This window comes from Hylobates moloch, unplaced genomic scaffold (genome assembly GCF_009828535.3).
Source record: "Hylobates moloch isolate HMO894 unplaced genomic scaffold, HMol_V3 SCAFFOLD_14, whole genome shotgun sequence".
NCBI lineage: Eukaryota > Metazoa > Chordata > Mammalia > Primates > Hylobatidae > Hylobates > Hylobates moloch.
The window spans coordinates 86,450,156-86,463,239 of record NW_026652289.1 but is presented as its reverse complement, the minus strand read 5'-3'; the positions used below and the strand labels follow the sequence as shown (position 1 = coordinate 86,463,239).

Here is a 13,084-nt window from a genome sequence, read left to right as displayed (position 1 = left end):
TGTTGATCTCCTCCTTCCTCTGGGAATTTCCAAGCAGCGCACAAGTCAGGTTTGGATAGGGAAGATCTACGTGTCAACACTGGGCAGGTTAAGGTTCAGGAAGTTCAGCGACCCCAGCAGTTTCCCAAGAGAACGACTACAGGAGGGCCCTGGAGTCCCCTCGAAGTTACCCACCTGTGACCGCCTGCCCTTATGCACAGATCGTTCGCCTTTTACTTGGGGAGCGGTGGAGGGGTATGGATAGGTGCAGACTCATGACAGAGGCTCACTGTGCCTGGGAATCGCTCTGCCTGTGTAAATCAACTTAACACCTGTGTGTAGGTGACAAACTGAGGAGGGCACAGAGGTGTCCCACTCCGGACTTAATCTGATGCCCTCTTCAGAGGGCTTGAAACACTTTCACCAGAAGAGGCCCGAGTTCGCTGAGCAGATAGTGGGCGTGACTGTATTATATCAGCAGGACGGGGCCATGGCTTACCTGCCCTGGCAGGTGTGGTATCAGGCAACAAGCAGGGACTCCACCCCAACCCATTCGCACAGATCTCTGTTCAAAATCCCAGGTCTACACTTACTGGCTGGGATGAACCTGGACGAGTCACTCACTCTGTGCCTCAGTTTCCCATCTCCAAAGGAAATCACAGTGCCTACCTCTCACGGGAAGTCCCCACATGAGCCCCTAGCTCAGTGCCTGCTGTTACATTGATGTCCAGCATCCACTGGGTACCTTTCCCAAGTCTCTGGCTTCTTCCCGTTAAGATTCACTTGCCTGTGGTATGGTGGCGTTGCTACTTGGAGTGGTCTTTAAGGTGTAAACCCCAGGCCACTCTGCCTTCTCCCAGAGTGAGGACAGAGAGTTGGCCGTAGCCCACTGCCTAGTGTGGGCCTCACACATTGCTGCCATGCAGTAATCAGTACATATTTTTTGCATGATGAGTACATGCATGTACAAGCAGGGACTTCACGTTAGTTTAATTTTAACTTTAATAAGATAACTCTTTATTGGGGAAATATCGCTTGTAAAGATTAGGAGAAAGGGAAGTATCACTTGGAGCAATTTTAAAGCACGTGGTAAAATCATGAAGAGAGGCTACCCTCATCCCTCTGAGGGCCTCTCTGCGGGGCTGCAAGCACTGCTTGCCAGCTGTCTCCTGGTGGGGACATCAGGTGCAGCCCACTGCCAGGCACAGCTGTCTTGGCCCTGCTGTGTCTGGGGTTGGTGGGCACTGGAGTCATCTTTGCAGACTGCGCCTGGAGCTGTGCCCCTTAGCACCCGCCCCCGCCCCGACCCAGACGCAGCCTCAGGGTCCTGCAGCACGGAGCTCTCGGCTATCCCCGCCCAGCAGGGGACGCCAGGCAGCACTGGTCCCACTTCTGCAGGTGGTGTCACTCCTCACCCAAGGAGCTGAGCTCCAGGCACAGAATTCCTCCTGTCACCATAGGGAGACAAGACACACAGGACTTGGGTGTCTGTGGAACATCAGAAAGAAGTGACCCCCAGCGTAACCAAGTGGAGAAGAGCAGGGCTGACTGAATGCCTCTAGGGATCCACACTCTTGTTCCCCCAGCTCCTCAGTGATAGTCTCCTTGGAGCTTGAGTTCTTGCCATCCTCTCCTACCCTCCATCAGAGTGTAGACTGATCCCAGCCTCCACAAGGGCCCCACCCTCCAAAGCCCAGCCTCGGTTTTCCGCAGTGACTGCCCAGTGGTAGGTGCGGCAGGACGTGTAAGGGAAAAGTCACCCAAGAACAAGGGGCAGATCTCGCCAGAAGGGGCACAGGTGTGTGTCCATGTCTGCAGGAGAGGACGACGGGCTCAGCCACTTCTGCCTGGCAGGGCCAGGTGCTCCCTGTCACTAGGCCCTGTGCAGATGGCCCTGCACAGAAACACCCCATTGTCCACCTGAGAAGCAGACACCTGTGGGGCCACCTCCTCGATGGGGCACTCCCGAGTGGCCCATCCTCCCTCCGTGGGCTCAGTTCATTTCGTTTTGGAGAGTGGTTAATCTCAGTGTCACACCCGGTACCACCGCATGTCCCAGTGCACGCCACGTGTCGCCTCTCCCCAGGCCAATGGGACAGCTTTATCATGAGTATTTGAATTCCAAATCCCCTCAGATAGGCACGGCTTTGCTCGAGGAACAATCTGATTCTGGGAAAAGGTTATCTGCGTCTTCTAAGAGTGTTACCACGATACCAGGAATACAAAGATGAGTTTGAGCATCATCCTTTCAGGAAATGTGAATACCTAAAGCAAAGGATTCTAGGGCAACTGTTTTTCTTCCCCATTATCAACTCCATGAAGAGTCTTTTCTGACTTTTTTTTCAATTGTCCCCTCATGGCCTTTTAAATAACATAGATATGCTGTGTATCTGTTTATGTTCTATATGTGTACTTAGACTTTGTTTAGAAAAGAGCAAGATTCTTCCACCTCCAAGAACCAGTGATCACTCTGAAGACTCTGTCACCCCCATGGAGAATGCAGCATGGTCAGGCATGCAAAAGGGTCTCTTACCAGGTCCTCTTTGTCAGGCGGTGGACTTAGATTAGTAGATAATCCTTCCTGGGCCAGGGGCCTCATGACTGGTCAGTAGTGTTGCCAGATTTCACAAACGATATATATAGAATGTCCAGTTAAACTTGAATTTCAGACAAACAAATCATTTTTTAAGTAGAAGTATGTCCTATGCCATATTTAGACATCGTTTGTTTTATCTGGCAACACTACTGATAAGGAGCCTACTGTTCTGGGGATAGAAAGTGCACTTCCCATTAAGCAAGACTTTTCATTAACAGGAAGAACGTGAACCTCCATTTAATAGGCTGGGCAAAAGGATGCCAAATGACTTTTGATGTAGTTTTTACTTTCATGAGCTTATTTCAACAAAGGATGTTAGAAACAGCCAAACATCAGCCAGGCGCAGTGGCTCACACCTGTAATCCCAGCACTTTGGGAGGCCGAGGCGGGTGGACGATTTGAGCCCAGGAGTTCGTGACCAGCCTGGGCAACATGGCAAAACCTTGTCTCTATGAAAAAATAAAATAAAATAAACAGCCAAACATTTGCATATTGATGAGATTCTTTTTTAAACATAACAGCTCATTTTTGCTTTGAATTCTACATGAAAACTTGTGCTTTATTCGCAAGTAACGAACAGACCTGGAGTAAATCTCAGTGTCTGAAGATTGTTCCACAGGCGCCAGTTCTTACCCATGTTTCTGCTTATTCTCCAACCTAGTTGACGCCAAAGGGAGGCATCAGAAAAAGATTCGGAGCAAAACTCAGAATTACCTCAACCTGTATGCGGCGGAAGGCCTGCGCACCTTGTGCATCGCCAAGAGGGTGAGTGGGGGCGGCCCCGCGAGGGTGCACGTGCGGGTGGCCGCCCCACAGTGAGCAGTGCCCGGTACGGCACTCAATGATGTGTCTCCCATAGGTTCTGAGTAAAGAGGAGTATGCCTGCTGGTTGCAAAGCCACCTAGAAGCAGAATCCTCCCTGGAAAACAGCGAGGAGCTCCTCTTCCAGTCTGCCATTCGCCTGGAGACCAACCTGCACTTGTTAGGTAATTAACTTGAGAGCCGCATGCCTAAGGGCAGTGTGGAGTTTCCAGGGACAGCCCTGGAGGGGTGAGCGCTCTTGTCAGCGGCTGCTCCGCAGGCTGGCCTTGGTTAGGGAGCTGCCTGGCCGGACGCTGGCGCAGCTGAAGCGGGAGGGTGCTTGCCTGAATCTTCCCCCAGTCTCATTTCTGTGAGGTGCAGGTGCTGCCCGCCAGGCAACCCAAGACAGCAGCTGCTGTGCTTCCCCTTAACCTGCTTTCCCACCAAAAATAGAGCCAAGGAGTGAGGTTTCTGACAGTTGGGGGTTGAAAGGATTTTCCCCTTGGGAAACAGGGAAACTTTTGGACCCAGAAACTGCTGCATTGTGCATCTTAGGAATGTTTCACAGATTCTAGATGGATGAAAAGAAAATGGGCTCATTTTTACTGAAATATGTCCACATTTCCAACTGTGTTCATCTTGGTACTTAATAAATACTAACTAGTATCAGTGATAAATGAAGGTATTTATTATGTTAATGCTTACTTTAATACTTAAAATATTTATTTTCCTATGTATTAAAGCATTCATTAAATTAGCCGAGTCATTGTGCTCTGTGTGTCCTCCAGGAGCTGGTGTTGAGGGTGCTGCGCCCCTGCCTCCCTCCCGGGTGCTGGGGGTCAGGCAGTACCTCTTGAGCACAAAGCCCTGGGGAGTTCATCTTAACACAAAAAGGCGGTGTTCACTTGCCCTCTTTTTCTGGGCAGAGGAGTTGGGATAGCTACATGTTTACATCTACATTTCTAGTATAATACATAGTTAAGGTTTGCATTTAATAGCGTAATGTACACTAGGCATAACATACATCTGCACATATTTTATATATTGTTTGCCCACAGTATCTCATAGGAGGCCATGCATTACTTGGAAAGCCACAGGATCCAGGGGCCCAGTGGCACCATGAGTGGCAGCCCTGGATGTGAATTAAATGGAACACCTGAGAAACAGCTGTGCCTATTTTAGGCCCCGAAGTTTTGGCTTACTAAAGCAGGGATGCCGTCATCTGGACTGACTGGGCTTCCCCAGAAGACAGTATTGTGCAGACCTGTGGGGTAGGAGGCATCTGCTGGTTGTCCCAGACGCGCCCGCCCAGCCTCACTGACCAGCCTGGTTTTTAACCCTTCACTGTGGGGCACCTTCCCCAGGGAGCAGCTTTTCTCCTGGACAGCACTGACTTCTCAAATGGAGTGAAATTGGCCCTCTGGTGCCTTTTCACAGTGCTTGCTGGTTCCACCCCCTGGAGTAATGCAGACGGAATCTCCTCCCTTTTCCACATGACAAAACTTTGACTGTTTGGGGACATGGCTGTGAGTCCCAGGCTGCCCCTTCTCCATCTTCCCTGCTCTCAGAGCCCAGGAGCCCCGACTCGGTTGTCCAGCCCTGCTCTGCCACTGCAAGCTGCTCATGCAGGCTGGTCGTGCAGGCTGATCGGGCAGCCTGGGGCAAGTGGCTCAATCCTTTTTGCATCCCAGTTCTGCTCTGTGGTAATCCCAGTGTTTCAGGCTCCTGTGAGGGTGAAAGGAAGGGATGACGGGAGGCACTGAGCGTGGCGCAGGCACAGGGCCCGGCACTGAGCGGTTGTGTGGTGATGAGTCTCCTGGTTGATGCTTCCACACCATTTCCACCCAGCTGGCCTCTCCTCTGCAGGCTTTCTCTGGTGATCATGCATCTATCACCTCTCTTGGCCCGGATGCTGTAGCTCTGTTAACATATCCTAAGTTGTTAACAGCCCCTGCTGCACCCGAGGCTTATGGTGAACTTGTGATCCGGTCATCTTCTTAGGTCTTTTTCACAGGGATTTCTTGCTTGGATTCTATAATTTTTACTTGGGCAACTGTGTGAAGATCTAAAATCAGAGTTTTCTACTGATCCCCTGTTCCGCTTCCTTTGATTGGAGTTGGGATCCTGGTTATCAGCGTTTCTCCAAACCGATTCCACCACATCCCACTGTCGTCCTCAGGTGGATTCCTTCCCTCCAGGTGTACATGAGGATGGCTCTGAGATGTGTTGGTGATGGAACTCCTGGATTGCCAACATGGGTGCCTACTCATGCCTGCTGGCAGAGCCCGTGGATACATTTTGAAGAATTTTGCAATAGCCCACATAAATGTTCAGGAATCTCACGTCGCCTTTTGATGCTATGTTAGCAGATTGAAGTCAGCCAAGGTGGGAGTATTTACACCAAAGAAATGAGCAAATGCAGTAAATCGGCCTCCCTCCCACAGGCCGGTTGTTAACCACTTACCATCTCCTGCTACCTGGTATGTTTATGTTTCAAATGATGAGGGCTGAGCTGGAGAGTACAAGAGCCACCCACCACCTTAGTGTTCACACAGCTCAAACGCGGGCACTGTGTTCTAGCTCCTCAGCTTCATTGAGAAAAGTGAAGCCAGCCACTTATATTTTTACTATTCCAAAGCCAAATACTCCTTTCCAAATCTTTCCATGAAGGTGTGTTTTTTTTTCTTTCTTTTTTTTTTTTTTAATTTGCTTTGAGACAGGGTCTCTCTCTGTCACCTGGGCTGGAGTGCAGTGGTGCGATCACAGCACATTGTGAGCTCAAATTTCTGGGCTCTAGTGATCCTCCCGCCTCAGCCTCCTGAGTAGCTGGGACCACAGGCGTGTGCCACCAAGCCCATATGAATTTTTCTTTTTTTGGTAGAGACGGGGTCTCACTCAGGCTTGTCTCGAACTCCTGGTTTAACGTGATCCTCCTGCCTCAGCCTGCCTAAGTGCTGGGATTACAGACATGTGCCCCTGCACCAGGCCCAGGTGCTTATCTTAAATAGCATCAGAGAACCATACACAACTATCTTCAGCAGAAAGGATCTCCATTCTCTCCATGCTCTTGAAATTTTCTTTTCCTTAATTGTCTGGGCAGGAACCTAAATTCAAAGGATACTCTTGCTCATTTTCCCCGGCATCCTTGCTAGTTTCTCTAAATGTCTAAAACTTCCTCATTGGTGAAATCCTTTCCCCTCCCATTCAAAGCTGTGTGGCACCAAGCACAGTGACGCTGGGCTCTGCACACTACCAACCCCTGTGTTATGATACTCAGAAATGCCAGGCCTTCCGGAGGGTCAGGTCATAAAGACAGTGGCATTTACTCAGAGTCACATAAATTACATCACAAACAAGTACCTTGGAAAGCTGAAGAAAGCCACTGTGCCCCAAATCATCTTGAAAGGCTGCTCTCTGCAGGCAGTCTTTCCTCTGCCATGTTTCATGCTGAGGTGGGGGTCCCTTCCATAACTCCTTTTTTCAGTTCAATGCTATTCTGCACCTGACTCAGGCTCACACCTTATAAAGGTGAGTGTTGGTGGGGTGACCCAGTGGGAGGCCCATGAGTTTGACCAATTAGCTCCTGAACTAAGGAGGTTCTGTTTTCAAGGTGTTAACTTTTCCCTGTGAAACAGCAGACACCCTCTGTACTGGAGTTTCCGGCAAGGCCTTTGCGATAGTTTACTGAGAATGATGTTTTCCAGTTTCATCCATGTCCCTACAAAGGACACGAACTCATCATTTTTTATGGCTGCATAGTATTCCATGGTGTATATGTGCCACATTTTCTTAATCCAGTCTATTGTTGTTGGACATTTGGGTTGGTTCCAAGTCTTTACAAGAAAAAAACAAACAACCCCATCAAAAAGTGGGCAGAGGACATGAACAGACACTTCTCAAAAGAAGACATTTATGCAGCCGAAAAACACATGAAGAAATGCTCATCATCACTGGCCATCAGAGAAATGCAAATCAAAACCACAGTGAGATACCATCTCACACCAGTTAGAATGGCCATCATTAAAAAATCAGGAAACAACAGGTGCTGGAGAGGATGTGGAGAAATAGGAACACTTTTACACTGTTGGTGGGACTGTAAACTAGTTCAACCATTGTGGAAGTCAGTGTGGCGATTCCTCAGGGATCTAGAACTAGAAATACCATTTGACCCAGCCATCCCATTACTGGGTATATACCCAAAGGAGTATAAATCATGCTGCTATAAAGACACATGCACTCGTATGTTTATTGCGGCACTATTCACAATAGCAAAGACTTGGAACCAACCCTGCTTTCTTTCTTGGCAGACTTTTGACTGAGGGACTCTAGCTCAGCAGCTGGGATACAAAGGTGGGAGGCACAAGGTCCTTGAGGCAGGAAGTTGCCATTTAGAGAGGAGTGGGCAACTGCTTGGGTTATGTTTCGAGCACTCTGGTGGAAGCGTTATCCTGGCAAATTGTCAGTAATCCATCAAGATTAGCCATTATTAGGCTTACTCTATAATCATTATTACTATCATTAAGTAGGAATGAATTACTATGAACACACAGAGGAAGGCAAGACCATCCCTCTGTCTTCCCCAGACATCAAGGAACCTGTGACAGTACAAGTGACACTCAGGATGAGCCAGGGACTCAGGCCACACACAGTCTGTCGCCCTGCTAGAGCCCAAGGGCCAGGGTAGGGGAGCAAAGCTAAGGTCAGATGCCCTCTCGGCTCCTGGGTGGCTGGGGATGTGCTCAGAGCGTGACCTGGCTTTCTTCCTGAGCAGGTCTTAAGCTCCACACGCTGCGTGGTCTTCCCAGGGGACTCAGGTTGTAAGGCTCAGAGCAGAGTGCAGCATGGGTGCAATGTTCCCTCCTCCTTTCTGGACCCTCCCCAAGTTCCCACATCACCTTCCAGTACATCCCCCACATGGGAGCCAGGCTCAGGCTGCATGAGCTGGAAGACAGCAGATCAGCCACTTGCCCCTGATGGGGGCTTCTGGGGAGCTGGTGATGTCCTGCCCCCTGAGCTCAGGGCTGGTGACACTGGTATATGACTTGTGAAAGTGCATCAAAGGAATATTTAAGAAATGTACACTTGTGTGTTTACTGTACCTCAGTTCTACCTTCCCCTCCCCATGCCTGCCATCCCGTCATTCTAGAAGAAGGGGTAAGGGTGGCTTAGTTCGTTTGTTCTGCTGTCATGCAATACCACAGACTGGGGACTTAAGCCACAGACATTTACTTCTCACAGTTTTGGAGGCTGAAAGTCCAAGATCAAGGCCCTAACAGCTCGCAAACCTCCTGGTTTGCAGATGGCTGCCTCGTTGTGGTGTCCTCACATGACAGGGAGATTGAAAAATCACCTCTCCAATGCCTGTTTATTTATTTTGAGGCAGAGTCTCACTCTGTCACCCAGGCTGGAGTGCAGTGGCGTGATCTCAGCTCACTGCAACCTCCACCTCCTGGGTTCAAGCAATTCTGCCTCAGCCTCCTGAGCAGCTGAGACTACATGCGCCCACCACCACGCCCAGCTAATTTTTGTGCTTTTAGTAGAGATGGGGTTTCACCACGTTGACCAGGTTGGTCTGGAGCTCCTGACCTCAAGTGACCCACCCGTCACGATCTCGCGCTGGGATTATAGGCGTGAGCCACCGCGCCCGGCCCCAGTGCCTCTTTTTATAAGGACACTGATCCCATCACGGGAGCCCCATCCTCGTGACCTCATCTGAACTTAATTACCTCCTGCAGGCTCCACAGCCTAATACTACCACACTGGGGATTAGCGCTCCCTCCTACGGATCTGGGGGACACAAACGCTCAGTCCATAGCAGCATCCCAGCACAGGGCACAGCATGGTGTAGCGCAGTAAAGGAGCCTCACTCAGGGCTCAAACCCAGGGACCGGGGGCTGCAGCTCACTTCCAGAGTGCTGAAGACAGAAACTATCTCACCAAGATGTAAACAGATCTTAAAAAAAAAAAAAAAAAAAATCTGAGGCAGGCCTAAGCACATTTCCGCAGTCAGTAGTAGATTTTTCCCAACATACCGAGACCAAAAAGGCAAAACCTGCCTCTCGATTTATTTGTGTTTGCAGAAAAGGCATATTTAGGATAATCCTGGTTTCAAGAAATAATGGGCAGGCCGGGCGCGGTGGCTCACGCTTGTAATCCCAGCACTTTGGGAGGCCGAGGCGGGCGGATCACGAGGTCAGGAGATCGAGACCACGGTGAAACCCCGTCTCTACTAAAAATACAAAAAATTAGCCGGGCGTGGTGGCGGGCGCCTGTAGTCCCAGCTACTCGGAGAGGCTGAGGCAGGAGAATGGCGTGAACCCGGGAGGCGGAGCTGGCAGTGAGCCGAGATTGCGCCACTGCACTCCAGCCTGGGCGACAGAGCAAGACTCCGTCTCAAAAAAAAAAAAAGAAAAGAAAAAAGAAATAATGGGCTTGCCTGTGAAGTCTGTTTCTATAGTGACTAGTAATAAGCATTGTTGAGACTGGACATTCTGAATTTCATTGACCAGAAGCTTTGTATGGCGTGGGCAGTTTTTAAGACTATATTTTTATCCCTCCAAATATCGTCATTCCCAACACCTTCCCATACGCTTTGCTTTCAGGTTATCTGTAAAGTTACAAGTTAGAAAAAAGTTGAGGTACTTTGGTGTAAGTACACATAATTATGCTCAATGAGTCACAGTTATTCCTACGCACTCTCGACTGAGTCACATCAACAGAGCTGTCAAAAGCGTCCACCACTGTCCTGAAATGGTTCCACAAGGGACTTCCTGTCACTACATGGCAGACAACTGGCAGCCCAGCCCCGGGCAAGGCCCAGGTAACAGGGGCTGTACCAGTGCCTGCCTTTGGTGTATCTGGTGCATGCCATTTGCACCCCAGCAGGATTGGGGGTCACGTGAGAAGCGAGTTCGCTCACACTGCTGTGCATTTGACCAGGTGCCACTGGGATTGAAGATCGCCTGCAGGACGGAGTCCCTGAAACTATTTCTAAATTGCGTCAAGCGGGCCTGCAGATTTGGGTTCTCACTGGTGACAAACAAGAAACAGCCGTCAACATTGCGTATGCCTGCAAACTGCTGGACCACGACGAGGAGGTCATCACCCTGAACGCCACGTCCCAGGTAGGTGGGTTTCAAGTGGCTCTGCTTCCTTCCCCTGGGGTGGCCCATGTTTATCGTGGCCCCCTTGGCAGAGACTCACGTTCCTGGCAGCTGCTGTGAGAAGGACTTCACCCTCTGCGTTCGGGTTTAGGACGTGCATGTTATTGCCTTGGAAGAGGTGAAGTTTGCTGGAATTTCTTAGTACCAAAGGAATGCACATCTGGGCTTTATTAATACAAAGTTCAGCCTGCTTTCTCCTGACATACTGTCCAAGTCTTCAAAGAACTTTCTCATGAGGTCCCATGTGCTTCCACAGTGGAGCCAGGGCAGTGGTCCATTTAGCACTGACCACCTCAGGACCATTGCAGGCACTGAGGATTTCTTTATCCAGTCAGATGTGTCTGTTTAAATCCCCAAGTCTATGGGGAGCAGCTACTTCATATACTGCCCCGGTCTGGACTCTGAGTCCTCACAGGAGTTTCCACTCAAAACTTCTTGTGCTGGCTTTCAGACTTCTTGAATGGAGCAGGGAACCGTCTTGCTGTGGCTGATCTGCTCCTCCCCAGTATGGCCAAGGCCACCACAGCCTCTCTGGGGCTCACACTCAGACTCCCCCCAGCCCCTCTTAGGTCCACACCTGCACCATCAGCTGTCAGGACCTTGGGACTTTGTCGCTTGGGAGTGTCCCTTTCTGAATGGCATTGGTGGGAGCATTCCTGCTCCCTGAGTTATTGCAGCAGCCCCCACTCTCACTCCATCTGTAAGTGTAGGAAAGGCTGCCTGCTAAGCCCCGTTGTCCACATTGTACAGACGCCATTGTGACCCTCGCATCTTGTTGCATTGGATTCTATGATCCAGATTCCCACCATTCTCAGTCCTTTCTTCACAGCCATGCTGGCCGGGGTGCCCCCTTCCTCTCACATCTACGAAAGGTCATCCTGCTTCAGAGCCTGCGCCTTCACCAGGGCCTTTTTATTTTTTTAAGTGACCTCTTTCTCCAAGAAAGTTTGGGAATTTATGCTAAAGGTTGACCTGATGACCTGGTCATTGCTTTTATTTATTTATTTATAATTAGCATATAGTAAAATTGGCTTTCTTTTTTTTTTGGTTATACACTTACATGAATTTTAACACATGCATAGATCTGTATAACCACCACCCTATCCACTGTCCAGGAGGGTTCCATCATCCCCAGAAAGTCTGCCGTGCTACCCCTGTGCAATTGTAACTTCCCTCCTTTTCTAACCTCTGGAGGCCACCGATCTGTTCTCCAGAACTACAGTGTTGTCTTTTTCAGATGTTAAGTAAACAGAATATTCCAGTGTGTAACTTTCAGATCCTGGCTTCTTTCACTCAGCATAACACCTTTGAGATTCACCCGAGTTGTTGCATGAATCAGTAGTATATTTCTCCTCGATGCTGAGTAATATCCACTAACACCAGATTTTGCATATCCATTCACTCAGTGAAGAACGTTTTAGTTGTTTCTGGTTGTTGACAATCATAAACAGCACTTCTATAAATGTGTGTCTACAGGTTTTTGTGTGAACATGTTTTCATTTCTTTAAATACCTAGGTCAGATGTGAGTGTGTCTAAGTTTATGAGAAGCTGCCAGATACCAGCCTGCTTTTCAAAGTGCTGTATTACTTTGCTCAGTGTCTTTTCCAGCACTTTGCATTGTCATTAATTTTTTTCTGCTAACCCCTCTAATGGGTGTGTAGTGGTATCTTGTTATGGTTTTAATTTGCATTTCACTAGTGTCTAATGAAGTTGAACATCTTTTCACGTGCTTATTTTCCATTCAAATATCCTCTTGGATGAATTGTCTAGTCAAGTATTTTTCCATTTTCTAATTGAGTTGTTTTCTTAATGTTCAGTTTTGAGAATTCTTTTTCTGTATGTAAGTCCTTTGTTGGCTATGTGATTTGCATATATTTCATCCCTATCTCCTTTATTTTTTAATATTGTCTTTCACAAAAGCTTTTAGTTTTGATAAATTTTTATTCTTGTTAAATTTAACTTTTATTTTATTTTTTTTTTTTGGAGATGAGGTCTCATTCTGTTACCCAGGCTGGAGTGCAGTGGTGCCATCGCAACTCACTACAGCCTCAACCTCCCAGGCTCAAGGGATCCTCCTGCCTCAGCATCCCTGGTGCCTGGGACCACAGGAGCGCACAAGCATACCTGGCTAATTTTTTATTTTTTTAAGAGATGTGATACCCCCGCATTGCCCAGGCTGGTGTCAAAATCCTGAACTCAAGTGATTATCCTGCCTCGGCCTCTCAAAGTGCTGAGATTACAGACTTGAGCCACTGTGCCTGGTCTGATTGGTCATTTTTTTTTTAATTTTATGAATCATGCATTTGGTGTCATGTCTAAGATGTGCCTAATTATGAATATTTTCTCCTGTGTTTTATTCTAAAAGCGTTACACGTTAACATCTTATCTATAGATGCAGTCCATTTTGGGTCACATTTCATGAAAGGTGTGAGGGTTAGGTTAGACTTCATCTTTCCACATGTGGCAGCCCAGTTCCTTCAGTGCCATTTGTTGAAAGCGTCTTTTTTTGGTTGAAAGCGTCTTTGTCAAAAATCAGTTAGTTGT

General features: G+C 48.5%; 1 protein-coding gene across 3 annotated transcripts in view; it reads left to right on the top strand.

Moving 5' to 3' along the window:
* The window catches only part of ATP10A (ATPase phospholipid transporting 10A (putative)), a 187,617-nt gene that overhangs the window by 154,010 nt on the left and 20,523 nt on the right, over window positions 1–13,084 (top strand). For all 3 annotated transcript variants that reach the window (XM_058427558.1, XM_032174798.2, XM_032174797.2), the window contains exons 12-14: window positions 3,237–3,340; window positions 3,435–3,561; window positions 10,316–10,500. In XM_058427558.1, coding sequence (XP_058283541.1) covers window positions 3,237–3,340; window positions 3,435–3,561; window positions 10,316–10,500 — 416 coding nt within the window. The remainder of the gene's footprint in view (window positions 1–3,236; window positions 3,341–3,434; window positions 3,562–10,315; window positions 10,501–13,084) is intronic.